Source organism: Stenella coeruleoalba (genome assembly GCF_951394435.1).
Source record: "Stenella coeruleoalba genome assembly, chromosome: 10".
Classification (NCBI taxonomy): domain Eukaryota; kingdom Metazoa; phylum Chordata; class Mammalia; order Artiodactyla; family Delphinidae; genus Stenella; species Stenella coeruleoalba.
The window spans coordinates 16,574,750-16,598,384 of record NC_137156.1 but is presented as its reverse complement, the minus strand read 5'-3'; the positions used below and the strand labels follow the sequence as shown (position 1 = coordinate 16,598,384).

At 39.2% G+C, this 23,635-nt stretch overlaps 1 protein-coding gene across 11 annotated transcripts in view; it reads right to left on the bottom strand.

Annotated features, from left to right (window-relative positions):
* Nucleotides 1-23,635, bottom strand: part of CDKAL1 (CDKAL1 threonylcarbamoyladenosine tRNA methylthiotransferase) — an 819,912-nt gene that overhangs the window by 284,953 nt on the left and 511,324 nt on the right. For all 11 annotated transcript variants that reach the window (XR_013830328.1, XR_013830329.1, XR_013830330.1 and 8 more), the window contains one exon: nt 15,082-15,144. Coding sequence is in view for 8 of the 11 variants with exons in the window: in XM_079935371.1 (XP_079791497.1) it covers nt 15,082-15,144 (63 nt within the window). In the remaining 3 variants the exon portion in view is untranslated. The remainder of the gene's footprint in view (nt 1-15,081; nt 15,145-23,635) is intronic.

Sequence of the window (23,635 nt, the reverse complement as noted above, 5' to 3'; positions counted from 1 at the left end):
CCCTGATGAAAGAAATCAAAGATGACATAAACAGATGGAGAAATATACCATGTTCTTGGACTGGTAGAATCAATATTGTGAAAATGACTATACTACCCAAAGCAATCTGTAAATTCAATGAAATCCGTATCAAACTACCAATGGCATTCTTCACAGAATTAGAACAAAAAATTTTACAATTCGTATGGAAACAGGAAAGACCCTGAATAGCCAAATCAATCTTTAGAAAGAAAAACGGAGCTGGAGGAATCAGGCTCCCCGACTTCAAACTATACCAAAAAGCTACAGTAATCAAGACAGTATGGTACTGGCACAAGAAGAGAAATATAGATCAATGGTACAGGATAGAATGCCCAGAGATAAAGCCACACATATGGGCACCTAATTTATGACAAAGGAGGCAGAACATAAAATGGAGAAAAGACAGTCTCCTTAATAAGTGGTGCTGGGAAAACTGGACAGCTACATGTAAAACAATGAAATTAGAACAATGCCTAACACCATACACAAAAATAAACTCCAAATGGATTAAAGACTTAATTAAATGTAACACCAAACACTATAAAACTCTTAGAGGAATATACAGGAAAAACACTCTTTGACATAAACCACAGCAAGATCTTTTTTGACCCACCTCCTAGAGTAACAGAAATAAAAACAAAAATAAACAAATGATACTTAATTAAACTTAAAAGCTTTTGCACAGCAAAGGAAACCATAAACAAGACAAAAAGACAACCCTCAGAATGGCAGAAAATATTTGCAAATGAAACAACAGACAAAGGATTAATCTCCAAAATATACAAACAGCTCATGGAGCTAAATATCAAAAAAACAAACAATCCAGTTAAAAAAATGGGCAGAAGACCTAAATAGATATTTCACCAAGGAAGACACACAGATGGCCAAGAGGCACATGAAAAGATGCTCAACATCACTAATTATTAGAGAGATGAAAATCGAAACTACAATGAGGTATCACCTCACGCTGGTCAGAATGGCCATTATCAAAAAATCTAGAAGCAATAAATGCTGGAAAGGGTGTGGTAAAAAGGGAACCCTCCTGCACTGTTGGTGGGAATGTAAATTGATCCAACCACTAAGGAAAACAATATGGAGGTTCCTTAAAAAACTAAAAATAGAACTACCATATGACCCAGCAATCCCACTGCTGGGCATATACCTGGAAAAACCGTAATTCAGAAAGAGTCATGTACCACAATGTTCACTGCAGCACTATTTACAATAGCCAGGACATGGAACCTACCTAAACGTCCATTGACAGATGAATGGATAAAGAAGATGTGGCACATATATACAATGGAATATTACTCAGTCATGAAAAGAAACGAAATTGAGTTATTTGTAGTGAGGTGGATGGACCTAGAGTCTGTCATACCGAGTGAAATAAGTCAGAAAGAGAAACACAAATATCGTATGCTAACGCATATATATGGAATCTAAGAAAAAGAAAATGGTGCTAACGAACCTAGTTGCAGGGCAGGAATGAAGAGGTAGACATAGAAAATGGACTTGAGGACATGGGGTGGGAGGGCGAAGCTGGGGCGAAGTGAGAGTAGCATCGATGTATATACACTACCGAATGTAAAATAGTTGGCTGGTGGGAAGCAGCAGCATAGCACAGGGAGATCTGCTCGGTGCTTGGTGATGATCTAGAGGGATGGGATAGGGAGGATGGGAGGGAGGTTCAAGAGGGAGGGGATATGGGGACACGTGTATGCATATGGCTGATTCGCTCTGTTGTATAACAGAAGCTAACAGTATTGTGAAGCAACTATACTCCAATAAAGATCCATTAAAAAAAAAAGGAACAAGGAGCTCTTTATGTACTGATTGAAATTATCTCCAAGATACACTGTAAAGTGAAAAAGAGAAGAATTTGTAGTATGTTAGCATCTGAATTAAAAAGGGCATGTATCTACATAAAGACACATAGGAAGGTACGTGTTTCTACATGCAGAAAACAACTCTAGAAGCATATACACAAAACCAAAAACAGTGATTGCCTCTGGAGGGAACAGGGATCTGTAGGATGGTGTTAGGAGGGACACTTTCTTTGAGCATGGTTTCAAGTGCGTGTATTACCTATTTTACAATTAAAAACCAAGAACAAACTTAGCGCATCCTCCCACAGCTGTGGTCATTACTACTGGAACATTCCGATTGTGTAGTGACATGGACAGAGCACCAAACTGGGAATTAAAAGGCTGAGTTTTCACCTTGTATTTGCTGTGGGATAATAATGGGTAAGTACTTTGTACAGTTATGGTAGGTAGAGCAAAAGAAGAACGAAACACACTTCATATATACAACACATTAAATTCTAGTCCACCATTCAGGGTCTTCCCCTGGAGAGGGGAAAAAGAAGACAAGTGAGATATGATCTTTGTCCTGTAGACATCCTCAGCGTAACAGGAGAAAACAGTTGTATCAACAATACATATGTAACAGAGCAAAATAATTACAATGCAATGTTTGCTGCCAACTCCTCTATTGCCCTATTGGGTTATAAGCATTTATGCCTGCCCCTTAGGAAAAAACTCATGATTGTTGAATGGCACTGAATTCTAAGAGCATGACAACTCAAAATAATACAGACATATGCATGTCATAGTGATAGCACGACAACAATTTTCTGTGAGCATCAGAAAGGATGCAAAGAAGGTAAACTTAAGCTGGGTCATGAAAGATGAGTAAGAATTCAAAAGGACAAGAGAGACTTTTCTTTACGTGTACAAGAGGTGGGCAGTGGGATTACATGAGCTCCCTGGTTTGAGAAGGGAGAATGGACGGACCCAGTGTTGATTTTCTGTGTTACTGTCTCCAGGGGAAAGGAAGTAAGTTCCAGAATATGCCAGCGGGTTGAAGATCCCAAGAATTACACCCCATACACTCCAAGCAGGAACATACTAGAGGGTAAAAAGCAAAACCATCTGAGAAATTGGGTGGAGAGATGGAAAAGTATGTGGCATAGTAAGGAAACATGAGCACAAAGAATGGATAGGGAGAAAGACAAAGTGAAAAACAATGGAAAGGAAGCACACAGCTCCAGAGGTACAGGGGCTACGTTAACTACATCGTTTAAAATTAAATTAGAAAGAGTTGAAGCTCCCATCTCTTCTCCCTGCCAGTATTTCATCAGTGCTGATAAAGCTGTAGAGAAAAAACCTCCTTGAGTCTTCTACCATCTACAGACTTAGAAAACTGCTTGTGTAGCAGTGGAACATAAACCACAACTGGGAAAGAGCAGGACCTAGACACCAGGATCTGGAGAGGAAGACAAAAGACCAAGGCTATTATTGTTCTGGGGGCTGGGGATGGAGAGCTGGATTTATAAGTGATTTGTTTCTTTAGTTTGTTTAAAAAAATGTTCCATTATCTTTACAACAAGAATACATGTTTTTAAAGCCAGAAATTTTGGCTTCTTAAGTATGGTTATTTGTTCTCGGGTAAAGAAGGTCATGGTTAATGCGCCCATTGCATCCTACATAACGTGAGGATAATAGCCACTGTCAAGGAAAATCGTGTGAACTTATTCATCTAATATGTATTAAATTTTACTCAATAAAAAACCTGTAAAAAAAATTAAATTAGAAAAAGAAAGTGCTAATAAGAAATAAAGACTGAGGAATACAGACAAAAAAGCAGCTTTAAAATTACCCCCCTCCAAAAAAAAAGGCCTAAATTGAATGAGAGATTTCTGTTGTATGATTATATGCTGGATTATTATACTTTACAGTAACTAAAAGTGGAATAGTCTCCTTTCTCACCCATGTGTGTGCCGTATAACGATAGAGCTAAATTATAAAGAACTCGAGCTTTTAAAACTTTTATTTTTATTTGACACGTGCATTTAAAATACCTCTGGACATCTGAAAAGCACCCAAAGGTACAGTGTTGAATAATGGAAAATATTAACAATCATTAAAAAAAGCTGTTTACCTTATTTTCTTCCAGGTACCAAAAGTCTCTAGCTTTCTAATTTCAAGAGAAGAGTGTTAATGTGTACATTAAAAAAGCATCATAGACGCTAACTGTAATTATGTCTTCTTAACCTTGCACAGAATGAATTATTGGCCCATGGAAATATTTTCATTTCACTATTCTTTGTCAAGAGAATTCTGGAAATTGTGCAAGTCAGAATCTGTATCGAAGGCTGGTGATCATGGGAGAGTGGTACAAGACTGGGGCCTTTAGCCGCTGTTAATAATGTGCTGAGGAAGACAGAGGCCAGGCCTGGGGAGCCAACTCTGCAAACAGCATCAACCCACACTGCACCAATCAAAGGATTTTCAACCATCTGAAAACTTGAGCAGCAGAGCTAGAGACGAAAAAAATCAGTAATAGCATCCTCATTTCGCTAGTGGATGCCTGCACTACTTGCTTAAACATCACCGGCATTAATGCTTCTTAGTGCATCTCAATAAAAATAACTTCAGCTACAAAGAAGTCATTAACATATTTTACGATAAAATGTATTGCTGAGAAACAAAGTGTACTTTTTCGGGGGGTGTTGAAAATTCTTCCTTGAAAATAAGGTACGGGCACTTTTTTTTTTTTTTTATGCGGTACGCGGGCCTCTCACAGGCTCCGGACGCGCAGGCTCAGCGGCCATGGCTCACGGGCCCGCTCCGCGAAATGTGGGATCCTCCTGGACCGGGGCACGAACCCGTGTCCCCTGCATCGGCAGGCGGACTGTCAACCACTGCGCCACCAGGGAAGCCCGGTACAGGCACTTTTTAATTTAACTTCTCTTTGTGTCTTCCAAGCAATTTTCCAAACAGGTTTCCCAGGATAAAACATGGTCATAAGATTTTAGAGAACAAAAGTTAAATGAGTAACTTGCTTTATCTTCTTAATTAAAATTGTGAATGTTTGAAAAACTATGTCTGACATTGGTGTCAGCCTTTGACAGGGAGGCCACGCACATTATACAACGATGGTGTTAGGAGTAGGAAGAAACTTGCTCATATCCTTCACATTATATACAGCGGAGGTTTTAAAATCATTTTTTATTTCATTCCATGTTGGATATTCTTTTCCCTTTCATCTATCTCAATTTGTTGAAGTGAAAAGTGTAATGTACATGCAGCTGGGGTTGCCAGATAAAAACAACACACCCACTTACATATGAATTTCAGATAAATAAATTTTTTTTGATAAATGAATAAATTTTTAGTATAAATAAGTCCCACATATTGCATGGGACATACTTATACTAAAAAACAAAAACAAACAAACCAAAAACCCCTCACTGTTTATCTGAAGTTCAATGTAACGGGGTGTCCTGCATTTTCATTTGTTAACTGGCAACCCAACATGCAACAGGCCTAACATATCAAGCGGAGGGTGTGCTAGCTAAGTGTGTTGTTGGGAAAGGTTGGTAAGTGGTAGCGCCCACTGGTGGTGAGACATAGAAAAAAGGTTTGGGGCAGGTACGTATCAAGAAGGAAAGAGACTGGTGATATGTTTTAACTGCATGCAAAGACTGATGTTCGCGGGCCAGCATGGGGGTGACTGCTGGAGCAGTCAGAGGCAAGCAGCCCGGGGGTGAGTGGTACATGCACACACTCTGGCTCTCGGTGCAATGCAGTTCCTCTTCCTTCCTCTGCTGATTTCTTCCTTATGCTAGTGAATTTCGTAGAGGCAGGTACACAATCAATGACAGTAGAAACTGAGATACTTTTAGGCCTGATAAATAATTTAAAATATAGTAACTGCCATTTCTAGATTTTCTTTTTTATTTATTTTTAAATTGAGGTATAATTGAAATACATTATGTTAGTTTCAGGTGTACAACATAATGATTCAATATTTGTCTACACTACAAAACGATCACAATGGGCCCAGTTAACATGTCAGCATATATACAAAATTTTCTTCTTTTAATGAGAACTTTTAAGATTTACTCTCTTGGCGACTTTCAAATACACAATACAATATTATTAACTATAGCTGCCATGCTGTACATTGATCTCCACGACTTATTTTATAACTGGAAGTTTGCACCTTTTGACTCCCTTCACCCATTTCTCCCACCTGCCACAGCCTGCCTCTGGAAACCATCAATCTGATTTTTTTTTTTAATCTGTAAGTTTGTTTTGTTTTGTTTTAGAGTCCACATTTAAGTGAGATCATACGGCATTTGTCTTTCTGTGCCTGACTTATTTCACTTAGCATAATACCCTCAAGGTCCATTCATGTTGCTGCAAATAGCAAGACTCCCTTTTATGGCTAAATAACATTCCATTGTGTGTGTGTGTATATACACACACCTCATTTTCCTTATCCATTCATCTGTCGATGAACACTTAGGTCGTTTCCATGTCTTGACTGTCATAAATAATGCTGCAATGAACAATGGGGGTGTATACATCTTGTTGAGTTAGTGTTTTTATTTTCTTTGGATAAATACCCAGAAGTGGAATTGTTGGATCATTTGGTAGTTGTTTTTAATTCTTTGAGGAACTGCCATACTGTTTTCCACAGAGGCATGGCCAGCAATAGTGCACAAGGGTCCCCTTTTCTGCAGATCCTCGCCAACACTTATTGCTTGACTTTTTGATGACAGCCATTCTGACAGGTGTGAGGTGATATCTCACTGCGGTTTTGATCTGCAGTTCCCTGATGATTAGCGGTGGTGAGCATCTTTTCAGGCGCCTGTTGGTCATCTGTATATCTTCTTTGGTAAAATGTCTATTCTGATCCTCTGCCCACTTTTTAATTGGATTGTTTGTGGGGTTTTTTTGCTATTGAGTTGTATGAATTCTTTACATATTTTGGATATTAAGCTCTTACCAGATATATGATTTGCAAATATTTTCTTCCATTTGCTAGGTTGCCTTTTCATTTAGTTGATAGTTTCCTTTGCGGTACAGAAGCTTTTTAGTTTCATGTAGTCCCACTTGTTTATTTTTGCTTCTGTTGCCTTTTAGATTTTCTTTTGATTAATTTTTTATCAGTACTTTTATACTGAATGTTAGCAAAATATTTGATCATGAACTTTGTTTTCCCCTATTGCTGATATTTCCCGGGAGTAGCTGGGCGGGAAGGTGGAGGGAGGAGAATATGCTACTAAATAGGACATTTAGTCAGGACCTGGGGAACTTTCTGACTTTTGCCTCATGACGCCACCTGCCCATAAGATAAGCTGCAAATGCTAGCTGGCGTCCTGATAGATGGAACAGGACAGCAGTCTACCAGTTTCTAACCTGCCCTGCTGCCATTTTCCCATCTCCACTGGACTTCAGTTGATTCTCCTCAACCTTTCTCTGGGCTCTAGGGTTTTAGGCTGGCGTGCCCTGTTTCCCTGGCTTGGACATCCCCTGCTGTTTTGGCCCTAAAGAACTCCCATCCTTTGGCTGGAACTTGCCCCATTCCCACCCTCACAGAGGGGAGCTGAAAGGAGAGCACGGTGAACACGGCTCTGTGAGTAAAAGTGTGCCCGACAGTGTTTAGCAGTCATCTGTTAGTCTCTGATGATAGCAGCCCTGATGTACAGCTTAAATCAAGTTTCCTCTGGTGAATGAATCAGACAGGGGAAGAGTGGAGGTGAGGGTGGCCGTGGCCAGCACAAGCTTGGCTGCTTTACTGTCTGCTTTACAGGGAGGCCAGTCAGTGGAATCCTTGACACTCTTCCCCCGGACTGTTGCTGTCCTTTCTCTCTCCTTATTCCTTCTCCTACCTCTGTTTCTACATAGAGTTTGCCTATTTAGATTTAGGGGTTGGAGGGAAAGAGGCAGGGTAAGAAGGCCCATCCTGACCTTGAACTTAAGCTGTGTTTGTCAGCCCACCTTTATCAGAGCCTCTTACTCAGCAGATTTGCAGCTACTCATGGCAGAGGGGTGATGGGCATGGACTCTGGAGCTAGAATGCTCTATAACTTACTAGCTGTGTGACCTTGAGCAGTTACTTAACTGTGTCTCAGTTTCCTCATCTATAAAACAGGGGATAATAACAGTACTTACTGGGTTGGTATACAGATTAAATGAGTTATGTGTATATGTAAAGCTTTGAGAATATTACCAGTTACAGGGTGTGCTGTAAGTAGTTTAATAATAATGATAATATAACAATAATAATAATGGTCCAGTCAGATTCCAGCCTCCTCGTCAATCCTCAGGGTAACTGCCAGAGCAGAATTCTGACATCTATGGGTCCCTGGATATAACATTTTAACGTCACCACAATCTCTGCCATTTACACATACTTCCATACCACCTATCCCTGCGTTTACAGTAACAAGGTAAATTAAATCAACACGTAAAAAAATAATGTTTGAGTTTTAGAACAATGCCATGTTAGAAGGAAAAGAAGAAAATACACAGGTACAATGTCAAAGTTAGGCTCAAGGAAACATGACCTGTTACTCAACTTGAATCACAAGCTGAGGGAAGTTAAAAATGAGGAAAATGCTTTTGGATCAGGTTGGCATTCATCAGGAAGCAAAAGCGTGGCTAGAGATACCTATTGCTGAAGCTGGAAGCAGCTGAACTATATCTGCCTCTTTGGCAACAATTATATGGTCACCTAGAGAGGGAAGCACAGATTTTACACCAAAAGAGCTTTTCAGTATGTCCATTATTCTGAGGCTGAGTTATTCAACCGACTTTAGAGTGGAGTTCATGGAGCCAATGAAATGGGTTTAATATTTACCGAAGCGCTCACTTCCTTGGGTTTCAAGGCCATAACCCGAGCATGGTTTTAGTATGACACATGTTAACATGACAATAAGGGAACTCAAACAGTTAGAAGCTAATCCAATTGCTCCTGATACTTAGCAACATCCCGAAAATTACTTTTTAGACATTTTTTAGTCTTTGCCAGAGATGGGGAATGGAGGTAAGCGCACAAATGGCTTTGGCCAATGTGCTGCAGAGAACTGTTTTAAGCATGGCAAAAACATGCCAAATCAATAACTTGTCTCTTTCTCTGCATGTGCCATGAAAATCTGGCCATCGTAGAGGGCTGGATCCATTAAAAACTGAATTTGCTGTTTCCAGACAGCAGATAGCTCAAAGCTCAACAGGGCCAGCAGGCAACAATCCAAGTCTGCATCTCCCTCTCAAAAGTGCAACCCACAGCACTCTGCTGCTGCATGACGTTATTCAAAGCACAGGGGATGAGGAAGGTTTGACAGTATTGTAGCTGCCTGAGGATGGAGTCAAATGGCCATTATTCTTCAAACATAAAGAGCTGGATAAAGTAACTTTTATCTTAAATCACTAGATATATTTGATTAATGGAGAAATGTAAATCAATACATGATTTTCCGAAACGAAACTGTCCCTTTTGCTTAAGGTATGATATATGTATTTATGAAACTTGATGTCATAGAGACTACTAATCTCTTAAGGGAGGAAAGGGGGTTGTATAACTGAAGACTTTTTCTGTCCCAAGACTTCTGAAATAGATTGGGCTTCTGCCCAAATGAAGCCGCAGAAAATATAATTTTACATTTTTTATTATATAGCTCACTGTGCACTAGGAGATATGAATTCCCGCAAGTGGTTGTATTCACGACAGTTCTTAAGGTAGTCTTAGAAGGGTGGATAAGAGAAATACATATCAACTTTTTTTGTACACTTAATACTTCAGTTAAAAATGCATTGTACTGATTCACTGCTTACAAGTATTCACTCAAGTTATGCCTAGAGTAATCTTTAGGATAAAAATATCTTATAATAATTCTCAAAGGCTTTAATATTTTTACAGTGTCTAATTATATGAATGAATAATTTGGGGTAAGACTGATTCTACCCTTCTCATCTTTTATGCTCCCACATATTTTCTGTCCTTAACCCAATTACCAATACATGTTCAACCATTCTTTCACTATTTCTCTTTTATTAAACCACAGTCTATAGTAATACGTACTTCATTTACCCAACCTTATTAAGAACCAGCTGTTCCTAAGAGAGTTTTCAAGATAAATGAAATTTATTCATAAAATAGTTTGTACAAATAGATTATACACATCTCTACTATTTTTAAACAAAACATCTGTTTCTTGATATAATTTTGGTCCAATTATTTTATTCCGGGACTACAAAAATGTATTACAGGGGTGTTTGGGTCCAAATGAAGGGGACTTGGGCAGCTGCACTTTTAGAGTCCTTCTGTTAATGACTTAGAGTTTTTATGGCCTTGTCCTTGCCTTCACTTCGTATGCGGCCACTGCTTAATGGAGCTCTGACTTCTTGAAGCAATAACTACCCTCTTTTTTTTTTTTTTTTTTTTTTTTTTTTTTTTTCTTTTTTTTTTTTAACATCTTTATTGGAGTATAATTGCTTTACAATGGTATGTTAGTTTCAGCTTCACAACAAAATGAATCAGTTATATATATACATATATTCCCATATCTCTTCCCGCTTGCGTCTCCCTCCCTCCCACCCTCCCTATCCCACCCCTCCAGGCGGTCACAAAGCACCGAGCTGATCTCCCTGTGCTATGCGGCTGCTTCCCACTAGCTATCTACCTTACGTTTGGTAGTGTATATATGTCCATGCCTCTTTATCGCTTTGTCACCGTTTACACTTCCCCCTCCCCATAGCCTCAAGTCCATTCTCTAGTAAGTCTGTGTCTTTATTCCTGTTTCACCCCTAGGTTTTTCATGACATTTTTTTTTTTTAAATTCCATATATATGTGTTAGCATACGGTATTTGTCTCTCTCTTTCTGACTTACTTCACTCTGTATGACAGACTCTACCCTCTTTTTAACTGCTGCTAGGGTTGACTGTGGTTTGAGAAGCCAGGCATCTATGTGTGTTAGAACTATTAAAAAAAAACAAAAAACTGGACTGTTTGTGGATGGAGAACTGAAGAAGTAATGAGGCGGGGAGAGAGAATTAGATGATTTTGACAGTCTGGGCCTAGGCTGGCTTACTTTCAGGTTCCGGGCTGTGTTTTTGACGGCTAAGATTGCTACATAAAATCCCTCGGAGTGAGTGATTTTCTATCTATTCACATGCTAACTTATCAAATGTATTCACACGCAGCTGTTTTTTTGGACAGGTGAGTTTGTTTACAGTTCAAGTGATACATGTCTATGTGTGTAGAAAAATCATTAAAAAAAATTGGTCACCAAAAAGACAAAGAAAAGTTTATTGCACCAACACAGGAGCCATGTAATAATGTTTCTACTTGTCCATTGATTTATGTACGAAATGTAGAACATTTTACAAATGTAGAAAATTATTAAAACAACAACAGTCACTAAAAGAAAATGAGAAGCCTACTTCACAAAATACAGAAACTATAAGAGTGACAGCCTGTTAAAAACTCACTTTTAATGGTCAAGTATATATTAATTCATATGGATTATTTGTTTAAATAATCTCTGCCCCTTAAGTTCCATTAAGCGTTCTAATAAAAGAATAATGGAATAGGAACTTATTCAATTTTGCAGATGTTAAAAACCACTATAGATCTAAACAGAACTGTGTACTTTTTTCTTTCCAAGTATTTTCATATTTTATAGTAGCTTTTTACAATAGCAGATTATAAAAAACATCTGTGTTTAGCTAATAAACCTAGATTTCTCCAAACACATAATTCTGATAAAATCTAACAAGAAAGAAAAGAAGTAAGGAAGGAAGGAAATAAGAAAGAGAGAGACATCTTTTATATGCATGGCAATATTTTCGTCAGGCCAAAGATAAAAAGCATATGCTAATTTGCATACCTTTAATAAAAGTGTTCTAATTATAGCCTATTCTACTTACCTGTGACTTCTCCAAAGGAAAAATTCAACTCCAGGTTGGCTGCCTGTGAAGTGGAAGACCTCTATCCCTATAATCTTCCTGGTAGTTAGTATGTGTTTTCAGAAATTCCAAGCTATGTTTATTATGTGTTTATTAAAATAACAGAGGAAAGAATATAATGTTCAAAATACAATCAGATTACCTGCTGCTTTGGATTCCCTTTACCAATGTTCCCTTTTATTAGGATAGATAAGTGGGAATTAGGTTTGGTCAAGCCTTTCTGTGTAAGTTTGTATTATGAGAACTCCCAAAAACAATTTTTTAAAAAATGGACATGGGACCAGAGATAACAATCCAAAATGAAATTCGTCCAGTCTCCAGCAAAATTTGTCTTAGAGTCTAAAAAAACAACTCAGGTATTTTTCTTAAGACTAATTTTGAATGCTCATTTTGCCCTAAGCTTTATTTGCTTTTTGCAACAGCACCTAAGGGAAAACAAACTGACCATTTACAACCTAAACAATGGCTTTACAGTATGCTTAAGAAATGCACCTGGCTTCACTCAAACAACAAATTTGTTTAACCTGGTGACTTTCCTGTGTCTGGGGTCAGGCAGGAGCAGTCTTGGTTGGGGGGAAGGAAAGGAGAGCAAATATAACTGACTCACTGAGAACAAAACGGTGGTACTAACGCCCCTTTGTAATGACAACTGTTTTAACAGTTTCTTGTAGGCAAGGCTATCATTTAAGTGACCCACTATAATTTGGGATGAAGCCCCAGGAAATTATGCCAACTCTAGAACAGGAGTTGCATTTCTGAGTTTACCCAGCATAATGAACCCACTGAAATGCTGAGTATTCCTTCTTTGGTACAAATTTACATCAAGGGAAAAATGAACAATTGAAAAGATTTAGCTGGAGAGGAAAAGAGTATCACAACATTCGCTCCCGGGAGCAGACCAGAGTTTAGTTTACTTCTTGCATCATTTTTACTATGGAAAACTTCAATCATATAAAAACATACACAGAGTAGAATGATGAACCCCTACAAACCAATAATTCAGTTTCAATAATCATCAACACATGGCCAACCTTATTTTACTGTGCCCTACCCACGTTCCTCCTTTGATTCTTTTTTAAAGCAAATCCCAGACAGCCTATACTTTATTTTATATAAGCTTTATATAAGCTTTTATTTATGACACATGTATATATTTAACCTGAAGATCACTCCAGAAATCTCATTGAGCATGAGATGTTTAAACCAACTTTAACCACATCTTACAAAACGTTTTACACTAACGTTTTTTCTGCCTAGAGAACGAATTTGTTCGAATATAATTGGGTAATTAAAAATGACAAAGTAACTCGAACCACAACCTTCTATTATTTTATTTATGGGGAAAAAAGGAACATTCTAATATTGAGAAAACAGTGCACGTGACTCAATCCCTGTGATTCTAGTCTTTGTGGAAACTGACCAACAAGAGACACAGTTAAAAGTAACACGGTTACCCTTGCCTGGTTGGAGCTTAGAAAATCCGGAGGAGGCAGTAAGGGACGGGAGCCAGAAGGAAAACTCTCCCCTTTCCCTTCACTACACGTATAGAGTAAGACAGAACGCCCCCAGGCTGAACCTTGGGGGCTGCAAAACCCACTCATCAAGCAGTCCAGCTACTTCACAGTAATTTATTACCGATCTTAAAGCAAAGATCAAAAGGAACTCCATCTAGCATTTTATATTCAATTCCTCACTGCCTGATGACTAATTTGTAGAGGAATGAAGTCTTCACAAGGGAAGCCAAAATCATCTGAGGTGACTTTGATACAGTGCCACAAAGGATATGAAGAGGAAGCTGGGAGAAGCTGTGAATGGCGAAGTTCCATTAAGAGTTCTAATAAAAGAATAATGGAATTTCCCTTAACTGTGAATTAAAAAAATGTTCGAAGTGGGCAAAATTTAGACAAGTCAGGCAAAACCTCTGATTTGTCATAGCCTCTTGTTGCTGCTGTTGTTAAATGTTAACTTCAGCCACTGTTGCATTTATGTTTATTAAGTGGCATCGTCTAAAAAAAAAAATGCAACTTCCCCACCAGAAATCTGGCCAATCTCATTCCTTTTGCTCTTGTACTACTTATCAGCCTGCACCTTGCGCCTGCGTTGTCAGACACGCCTGGCTCGCTCGATCGCTTCCAAACAAATTGCCATATTCTGCAAAGTGACTGATTTAACTTGAAAAATGTAACTTGAAATGATAAAATTTTTAGTCTTGTGTATCGCCGCGGTCACGTGGAATATAAACACCTCTTCTGACAAATTTCTGATGCTTAAGTCAACTGTTCACTACAGAAACACTAGAAGCGATGCAAATTCCTTCAACTTCTATGAACAACTGGCACAATTTTTTCCTCCTGAATCCAGACATTTCTGTATTCTCAAATGAGGAGAGTACTTTTCACACTACTTATTTTGGCTAGTTAAAAAATCCTTACCACATGTCTCCTTGTAGATTCATAGATAAAGATTTAAGTTTATATTAGCATTTCAACTGTGCGAATGTTTTGTTTGCTTCTGAAATCACCTCAAATTAACAGATTTACTGGAACCTTATATGATATAGAAGTTTTGTACAAGTCTCAGAGTACTTTAATGTATTCCCCCCCCATGAAGATGTGGTGTTGAGCGTTTTCTTTAAAAGTTATGTTTTTTTTTTTAAAGAGAACTTATCTTTTACAAATATATGGTGAAATACTTATAAATGAAGAGATGTTTGAGAATTCTTCAAATATAGGAAGTGGAGAGTGTGGGTATAAATGAAACAAGACTGGACACGGGTCTATGAAACTATGGGATGGGGATGCAGGGGTCATTACACTACTCGGTCTCCTGTGTAGCAAAACTCTCGGGAGTGAATATTTCAGTTATGATTCTCGGCACTGCTTTTTGTTAGGATTTTTATTTAGAAACATAAGTTTCTGTCAGAAGCAATGGAGAACCAACAGTTGGCAGATAATATTTCAACTGTCTCTACCAATTCCAAAGCCAGGTTCCTCTACTACACTGTTTGGAAAGAAAAAACCCACCAATCAAAAAACACCCCCAAATCTGTCTTTTCACAGTCTTTGAGATTTCAGTGATGATATGTAACTAGATTTTAATATGCATAAAATAGAATTATTTTAGTTCAGAAATACAGATCTTCTCTTTTCTTTACAAGAGATAAAGAGTTAAAAAATTAAAACTGAAATATAAATGTAATTGGTAACTGTAGTTCAAAACCACTATATACTGGTGAAAAGTGTGCTATACATTCAGAAGGACTTCTACTACCCAGGAACACAAATATTCTTCTCTTACCTTGTGATCATATGGATTGTAAGAATGAAATACTTGAGAGAGATCTTTTGTTCTTTGCTTTTTCTGTGGAAGAAAACACAAACATGTGAGTACGCTGATGGCAAAAATATACACGCGTGTATCTGTCTGTCTGTATGTATCTGCTTTACAACATTGTTTACTTAGAGGTTCCTCCTTTGTGCAAGCTGAGGGGTTACACTGTCAACCTGGGACAAATGGATATAACCAGAAACCAATGCCACTTGATGGCTATGTGGATCACTGTCACAGACCAGTCAGGCAACCTCCTTCTAGAAGGTTCCATAATTAAAACCCTATTTATAATAAATGCATAATTCAGAGACTAAAATGAAGAAGAAACTATGAAAAGAAAGAAAAACATATTTAGGACACTTTCAATTTCATTGCAACACCAACTTCAGTTACTCTGAGTTAGGCACTAGCATGCATCCATTTAAACAAGCAATATGCCTACTTCAGGCTTCCTGGGCACAGCCTGGGTCTGTCTGCTGGAGCCTGTCACTGCTATATAGTGACACAGATATGTATATATGGCACTGTTATATATATGGTGACTCACACACAGTAGGCCCTCAATAAATATTTGCTAAACTAATGAATAAATGAATATACCTGAGTTAGGCATAAAACTATTGCATCGGTAATGATGACATGTAAGTCTCATCCACAGTTATGAAGAGAGAAGGCTCTCTTCACTTCCAATGATGTTGTCATCATTAGAAGAAGCCGGGCTTCTCCACCTCCTGTTCCTCAGTGTCTGTGACAATGGAGAAGTGTGCGGTTCTCCTATGAGAGTCGACTATAAGAACCAGCTTGTTTACTAATCCACTGTGATCTGTCCACCCCACCACAGCCACCATGAGCAATTCTGTGGATGGTTCCAGACCTTCTGTGCATATATCTTCACACACAATTGATTACTATTACTTCCAAAGAAAAGGAATCATTCCGTATACACTGTTCTGAAATTTACTTTTTTCCTCTTCACAATTTATCCTTGCCAAACTTAAATGCTTATATATCCAGCTCTGCAATCCCTTAGACAGAGTTATGAAATCCAAAAACTTCTGAAATCTGAACTTCTTTCCTGAAATGCATTTCAGTTTATAAATATAATGATAATCTTTGCACAAACATCTTTGCCAGTTTGAGTGTGTGTATTTTTTTAAAAAAAGATAAATTATGGAAGTCAGGTTGCAGGATCAAGTGGAATGCATGTTTATTACCTTGACAGAAACTGTCAAGCTGCCCCCTCCCCCAACACTAGACCAGTGTGTCCTCTCATGAAGAGTGAGAGAGAAGAAGGGATTGTGGCTTAGGTTGGAAATTCTTAATTTCTCTTTTTCGTTTAAAGGTGAGAACATTTTTAAATTTAGAAAATAGATATTTTAAAAACAGATACTGAACATCATCCCAGCTGTTGATTATAGAATTTATTTCTTGGGCTTCCCTGGTGGTGCAGTGGTTGGGAGTCCGCCTGCCAGTGCAGGGGACGCGGGTTCATGCCCCGGTCTGGGGGGATCCCGTGTGCTATGGAGTGGCTGGGCCCGTGAGCCATGGCCGCTGGGCCTGCGCGTCCGGAGCCTGTGCTCCACGACAGCGAGGGGCCCGCGTACCGCAAAAAAAAAAAAAGATAGAATTTATTTCTTGTATTTATTTTTTATACATCATAGAGTTAGCCCACTACCACGTCTTAAAATTCTGTCATGAGAGTGGCCTGTTTGTCCTTAATGCTGCCCCCATCTTGTTCCAGGTTCTACTCTGATGTTGTTAATGCTTGCCTGGTACCCATGTTTCCTAGGGAAGTGTTTCCTTCTTTAAACTCCAGCCTCCTCATGAGCACATCTGTCACACCTCCCCTACGCCACAGGTCTAGGCAGATCCCCGGCATAGGTTCTATATGACATTGGGCAGCTACTTGGCTCAGCAGCCAGAGCCGATATGAATTAGGACCTTGTGTTAGAGTCATTTGTATACACTCACAGTTTCCCCAAAGATTAGTTCCCTACTTCAGAACTGTCTTTGGAGCCACAATTCCAGTTAGCAGTCCTTCAACTCACTTGGCCTGTTTCCACATTCTGACACCCACCAACAGTCATCTCTCCCTGCAGCCCAGCTAAAATTCCTACCTCCTCTGTCCAGCTCTGAGCTGTGCTTCTGACCACTGGGCTCGAAAGTAATCTAACACTCCTTTTCTCTAGAGAGCAGAGATGCATCTATAACAGTTTGGAAACAGTCCCCTGGCTCTATGAGCCCTGGAATCTGTTCTGAACAGGTCACTTGCCCGCCAAAGTTTTCATTAGCTTATAATTTTCTCTTTCCTTTCCACACACCCACTTAGTTGGTTTAACAGTTCTTGGCTTATACTTCAATCAGAAGAAAAATGACGGATATTAACACTTCCTTTGGTAAGAGACAATATAAAACACTGGGGAAATTTTATTTTCAGAAAGGAAATTATGCTTGAGAAGATAAAATAGGAAGCATATCAGTATTCAACCCAGGAGGCGTCCCAAGGACCAATGAGTCCCTAAAGTGGTTGAGTTACCAGCTTGAGTTGGCAGGTGGATAAGGAGCATTCAGAGGTTCTTTTATGTGACCTTTTTATGTGGGTTTGGAGTTTATATCTTTATTTTGATAGCTAAAATCTAAATATACCTTCTATTATTTTGGGAAGAAAGTAGGGTATAAATAAAAAGCAAATAACACTATTCAGACTAAGCCCCAAAAGACGACAGTGAGGAAAGGATGCCCTTTTGTTCTGACAACAAATGTATTACATACAACTGAAGTAAAGTCTTGGCTGTGAATACTGAAGGTTATATGTTACTAGTCCAGTTAACGGAACACCATTGCTATTTTTCCTGTGAGGTCAGAGTCATATAGCCCAGAACTGTATCTTCTGGGATCCAGAATAGGGATTGACAAATGATAGCCCCTGGGCCAATCCAGCCTATTGCCCATTTTTGTAAATGAAATTGTATTGAAACACAGCCACTCTCATTTTCTTATGTATTATCTATGGCTGCTTTCACGCTACAAGAGCAGAAGTTGAGTGGTTGCAACAGAGACCCTATAGTCCATAAATCCTAAAGTATTTACTATCCGGCCCTTTATGGAAAAAGTCAGCCATCTCTCACCTAGAATCTCTATCTCTGACCATGGCCACTTCTGGCAATAGTCCCTTGACCCCCAAATCAAACGAACAACTAACTGTCCAGTAAAATTCCTTGTTTCTTCTGCTCACTGAATGAAGACAGCTCAAGAATCAACCCTAATGGATATCCTGACACATCAGGATGAACACAACAAGGAAAATAAGAATTAGCTGTCTTGCTGTCTTGTTTGTAGGATTTTGCCTTCTGGGCATTCTATATTCAGACAGAGAATGTTACAAGTTGTTTTCTAGAGCATGTTGAGATAGATGTAGGGCTTTTAGAGCCTTCTGTATTCACAACGTAACTGCGGATGGCAGAAACTCTGAGAAGAGACCCTTTACTAAGTTCTAGCACTAAAGCCAAGGAGAAGGTTTTATGTACGAGTAACTAAAGCATGGTCATTACTGCTCGTGAGCCAGTTCCTCACGTGCAGACCATGTTAACAATACGAAGCTACAAGACCTGTTGAGCCTTGCTGTCAGCAGTTTTAACTGAAAGGAAAAGCTGAGCCAAAAATGGAACAGTTAGGTAGTTTCCTATTGCATCATAGTGTGTGTCTAAATTACCTCCCACTTTTTCACCTGTTAAAATAAACATCTCAGTCATGCAACCACCTGTTAATTCTCCAAGTGTTCAAAAAGTAAACGTGTCAAACAAGTTGTGTGATGAACTTGGAATGAGGGTGGCCAAAGTACAGTGAATATGGCAAACATCTCCCCGCGAACAGCACGAGGTGTCTTCAAGTCCACCTTGTCATTAATCTCAAGGTCCTGGCCACAGAGATGAGAGGATGGTAAAAAGTAACTACATGCTGAGTCCTGCAGTCTCTGTGGGTTGCAGCTGGGTTTAAAAGATGAGGCAGTATGTAAATTTGGTAAAGTTTCTACATTTCTGACAAGCTGAACACCTGAAGATCTCTATCCTATAGGCATTTCCCGCCTATAGGAATTTTGAATTTCACTCTGCAAGGACAGAAAACACTGATGAACCCCTTTTATATCCATGTTTAAACTCCCTTTCAGACAAAACCAAACAAATTTAAAGGCCCCAAAGGAGGATTTTTAACAGTTCAGATTTCCAGATGATGTAATTATTTCAATTTTTTATCAAAGGTAACAAAAGAGCTCGGATCTGAAAGACATTCCACATGTGATGAGAACCTGTATTTTGAACATGAAGTTACACAATCAACTGAGTTTTAACAGTATCCACCAATTTAACTTCTCCTGGTTCCTCAAACTAATTGTTTTCTGTGCCCATTCGCTACTTGTAGATTAAAGTTTTCTCAAATAAAATAGTGTGATTATAAGGTAAAACTGTAATAATGCTACGAATGTCATTTCTACATATGGATTTTCAAAAATGATAAAACCTACAAGCTTTCAGAGAGTTCGATGTGCTTAAGGTATATTATAATAAAATATAAATGTTTCAACAAATCCTCATCATACTTTGTGGTAAGGAGACAAAAGAGCAAGTTTGAGCTTCATTGTACTGACTTCTGATTTCTGGTTCCGCACGTAAGGAACTTGGAAATTACCACTCTGTCCTCACAAGTAATAAGCTGAAAAGACTGAAAAACCAGAAACTCAGGGAAAACTACTGCCCTCCCCCACCTGCCCCCCTCCACCCCCCTGCAACTGGAGAGACCAACAGGCAATCACTGGGAATGCAGCTTCCCAGGGCAGAGAGAATCCCTGTGGGAACCAATGCTGGGGCAGGAAAACCGGAACGATAATTGCTGGATTGTTGGAGGCCCGGTGCTAACAACTCTAAGAGCTAAGGACTCCAATGGGATTCAGCAGTAGGGGCCCTCACGATGTTGTGAGATTTACTAGCAGAAGCTCAATGAGGTTCCCACAGTAAATATCAGAGAAAATCCCCTTGGGCTTCCAGCAGAAGGAGAGGGAAAAGGAACCATTTTGAAATACACCAGTGCACTCTGTTTTTAACAAGGTCTGCCCTCAGGAGAAACTAGCTAATCAAAACCGAACCTGCTAGGGTATTATTACCAGAGCCTAACTGACCTGGAGAATGGAATACCCAACTCCAGCCCACCTAGCCATCCTATCCCACCTAAGAGGAGAGAAAAACACCGAGAAGTGCACAGTCCAGAGGTCTAGGCTAACTAAAAGACTGACATGTAATCATAGGAATGTAGAATATTTCCCCACCTCTCACATCTTGCCACATTACTAAAGGCAGTTCCTTTTAAGCAGTACATCACATCCGACTATCAATAAAAAATCACAAGGTATGCCAAAGGCAAAAAACACCCACAATTTGAAGAGATAGAGCAAAAATCACAACCAGACATGACAGAAATGTTAGAATTATCAAAAACAATTCTGATTAATACACTAAGGGCTCTAATGGATAAAGCAGACAGCAAGAACAAATGGACAATATAAGCAGAGAGATGGAAATCCTAAGAAAGAACCAAAAGAAATGTTAGAGATCAAAAATAATGTAACAGAAATGAAGAATGGCTTTATGGGTTTATTAATAGACTGAACATAGCTGAGGAAGGAATCTCTGAGCTAGAGCATGATATATCGCTAGAATCCTCAAAAACTACAAAGCAGAGAACAAAGACTGAAAGAAAAGAGAACAGAATATCCAAAGGCTGTGGGATAACTAAAAAAGGTATGACATATGTGGTTATGGAATGACCAAGAGGAGAAGAAAGAGAGAAAAGAAAAGAAGAAATATTTGAAACAAGAATGACTGAGAATTTCCCCAAACTAAGGTCAGATACCAAACCACAAATCCAGGAAGCTCAGTGAACACCAAGCAGGACACATGCCAAGAAAACTACACCTTGGCATATCGTTTTCAAATTACAGTAAATCAAAGATAAAGAAAAAAATCCTGAAAGAAGCCAGAGGGGAAAAAACACATTACCTATATAGACAACAAAGGTAAGAGTTCCATTTAACTTCTCCGTAGAAACCATGAAGGCAAGGAGAGAGTGGAGTGAAATATTTGAAGTGTTGAGAGAAAACAAAAAATCCACCAACCTAGAACTCTGTACCCTGCAAAATTATCTCTCAAAAATGAAGGAACAATGAAGACTTTTTCAGACAAACTGAGGCAAGTTGCTGCCAGTAGACCTGCCTTGCAAGAAATGTTAAAAGGAGTTCTTTAGAGAAAAGAAAACAATATATACCAGAAATCTGAATCTACATAAAGAAAGCAAGAGCACTGAGGAAGGAATAAGTGAAAGTGAAATAACTTTTATTTTTCTTATTCTTAATTGATCTAATAGATAACAGATAAAATAATAATAGCAACAATGTATTTGATTATGTATGCGTAAGTATATGTGAAATACATTACAGCAATGATACAAGGGATGGGAGGAAGGCATTAGGGTTATTTTGTTATTACAAGGTATTCATACTACCTGTGAAGTTTTATCATCCTATGTAAAAGTGGATTTCTTTTACTTGGACTAGTTGTAAATGTATATTGCAGATTCTAGGGCAACCACTAAAATAAGTTGTTCTTTTTGTTTTTGTTTTTTTAAAGTATAAATGATATGCTAAGAAAGGAGAGTTTCAACACACTTATTTTTTCCTGCTCCCTTTCGGGCAGAGAGCCTAAGAAGCGGTTAACCGATTAAGTGGCGAGTCACAGCAGCGAAGTAAGAATGAGACAATAAGGAGCCCAGGAAGCTCACCAATTGGACAATCAGGTTCTGAATAGCTGACCTGTGTGTCACGCAGGGGCAATGATGGTGCCGTGGGGACTAGGAGACTGTGGCTCTAAATACATCCCAAGAGGCTGGAGTCAAAGTTCCAGGTAATAACGGCTAGGGATCAAGGACTGGTCAGTTACTACATGACACGGAAAGGACACGCATTCCACCTCAGGAACCGTATCCTGAGGCAAAAGGGTGGAAACAGCCAAGAGTTGCAAGATAATAACAAAGACTGAGAATCCAAAGGGTTGTTGGTGAAGAACTAGGAACTGGGAGAATCACAGTGAGGACTAAGGACTAAGCAAAGCAGTAAGAGACACTGAGGTCAGGGATAAGAAATGAAGTAGCCAGGAAGCCTGCAGAGGTGAGTGCAGGCCGTGGCTCCCAAGGACGTGGTCGGAGGCTGAGGCAGCTCTGGGATCTTCTATTACGCTTCCTGCAGAGGCAGGTTCCCCTAGTCAGCGTGTGGGCAACGCGGACCCCATTAAACTCAGTCTGAAATGGGACAGCATTTGGTTGAAGAGGGAAAATAGTACGGTGTACTGGGGAGGTCAGCTTTTGATAAAAGCAGAAAGAAAAGAACTGAGTCTATAGATAGATTATGCCATTTATACTGTAAGAAAGTAGGTCGAGTATAGGAATGCTGAGGCAGAGAAAAAAGACGTAGCTTTGTTGAATCAAAGAAATGGCTAAATGATTAAGAGCACACAATGCAAGAAATGTGACAAATGATCAAATTTGAGCTGCAGAAAGAGTTTTGTTATGCTGTTAGAGATGGAGCATGGGAGCAAGGCTAGAGGCTGAAGACTGCGAGAAGAGGGTCCAGTGGTTCTGCAGAAATGACACCATCCCAAAGGCAGCGAGGGGCAAGGGGAGTAGGTGGGAAGGGCGTGAGAAAGTGCCAAGAGGCAGGACAGGCGGCACTTGGTTAGACAGGAGTACACCACAGGGGAGAGCAGAGGATGACTCCAAGATTTCTGACGCAGACAGCTGAGGGGAGAGAGGTACCCTGCACTGAGATAAGGAATCTAGACTGACAAGCAGGTTTGAGTGGTGAGGTGAGGGGGCAGGGAGTTCAGTTTTGAATACAGTGACATTTGGAGAGTTAATCTGAAAGAAGTCAGACATTAAGTGTATGGTGCTAAGAAGAGAGATGTGGTGCTAATTATCAGAAAAACGCAAATCAGAATTACAATGAGGTGCCACCTCACACTGGTCAGAATGGCCGCCATCAAAAAGTCTACACATAACAGATGCTGGAGAGGGTGTGGAGAACAGGGGACCCTCCTACACTGTTGGTGGGAATGTAGGTGGCTGTTGGTACAGCCACTATGGAGAACAGTATGGAGGTCCTTAAAAACTAAAAATAGAGTTGCCATATGAGCCAGCAATTCCACTCCTGAGCAGATATCCAGACAAAACTATAATTCAAAAAGATACATGCACCTCTATGTTCATAGCAGCACTATTTACAATAACCAGGACATGGAAACAATCTAAATGTCCATCAACAGATGAATGAATAAGGAAGATGTGGTACATATATACAATGGAATACTACTCAGTCATAAAAAAACCCAAAATAATGCCATTTGCAGCAATACAGATGGACCTAGAGTTTATCATACTAAGTGAAGAAAGTCAGAAAGAGAAAGACAAATACCATATAATT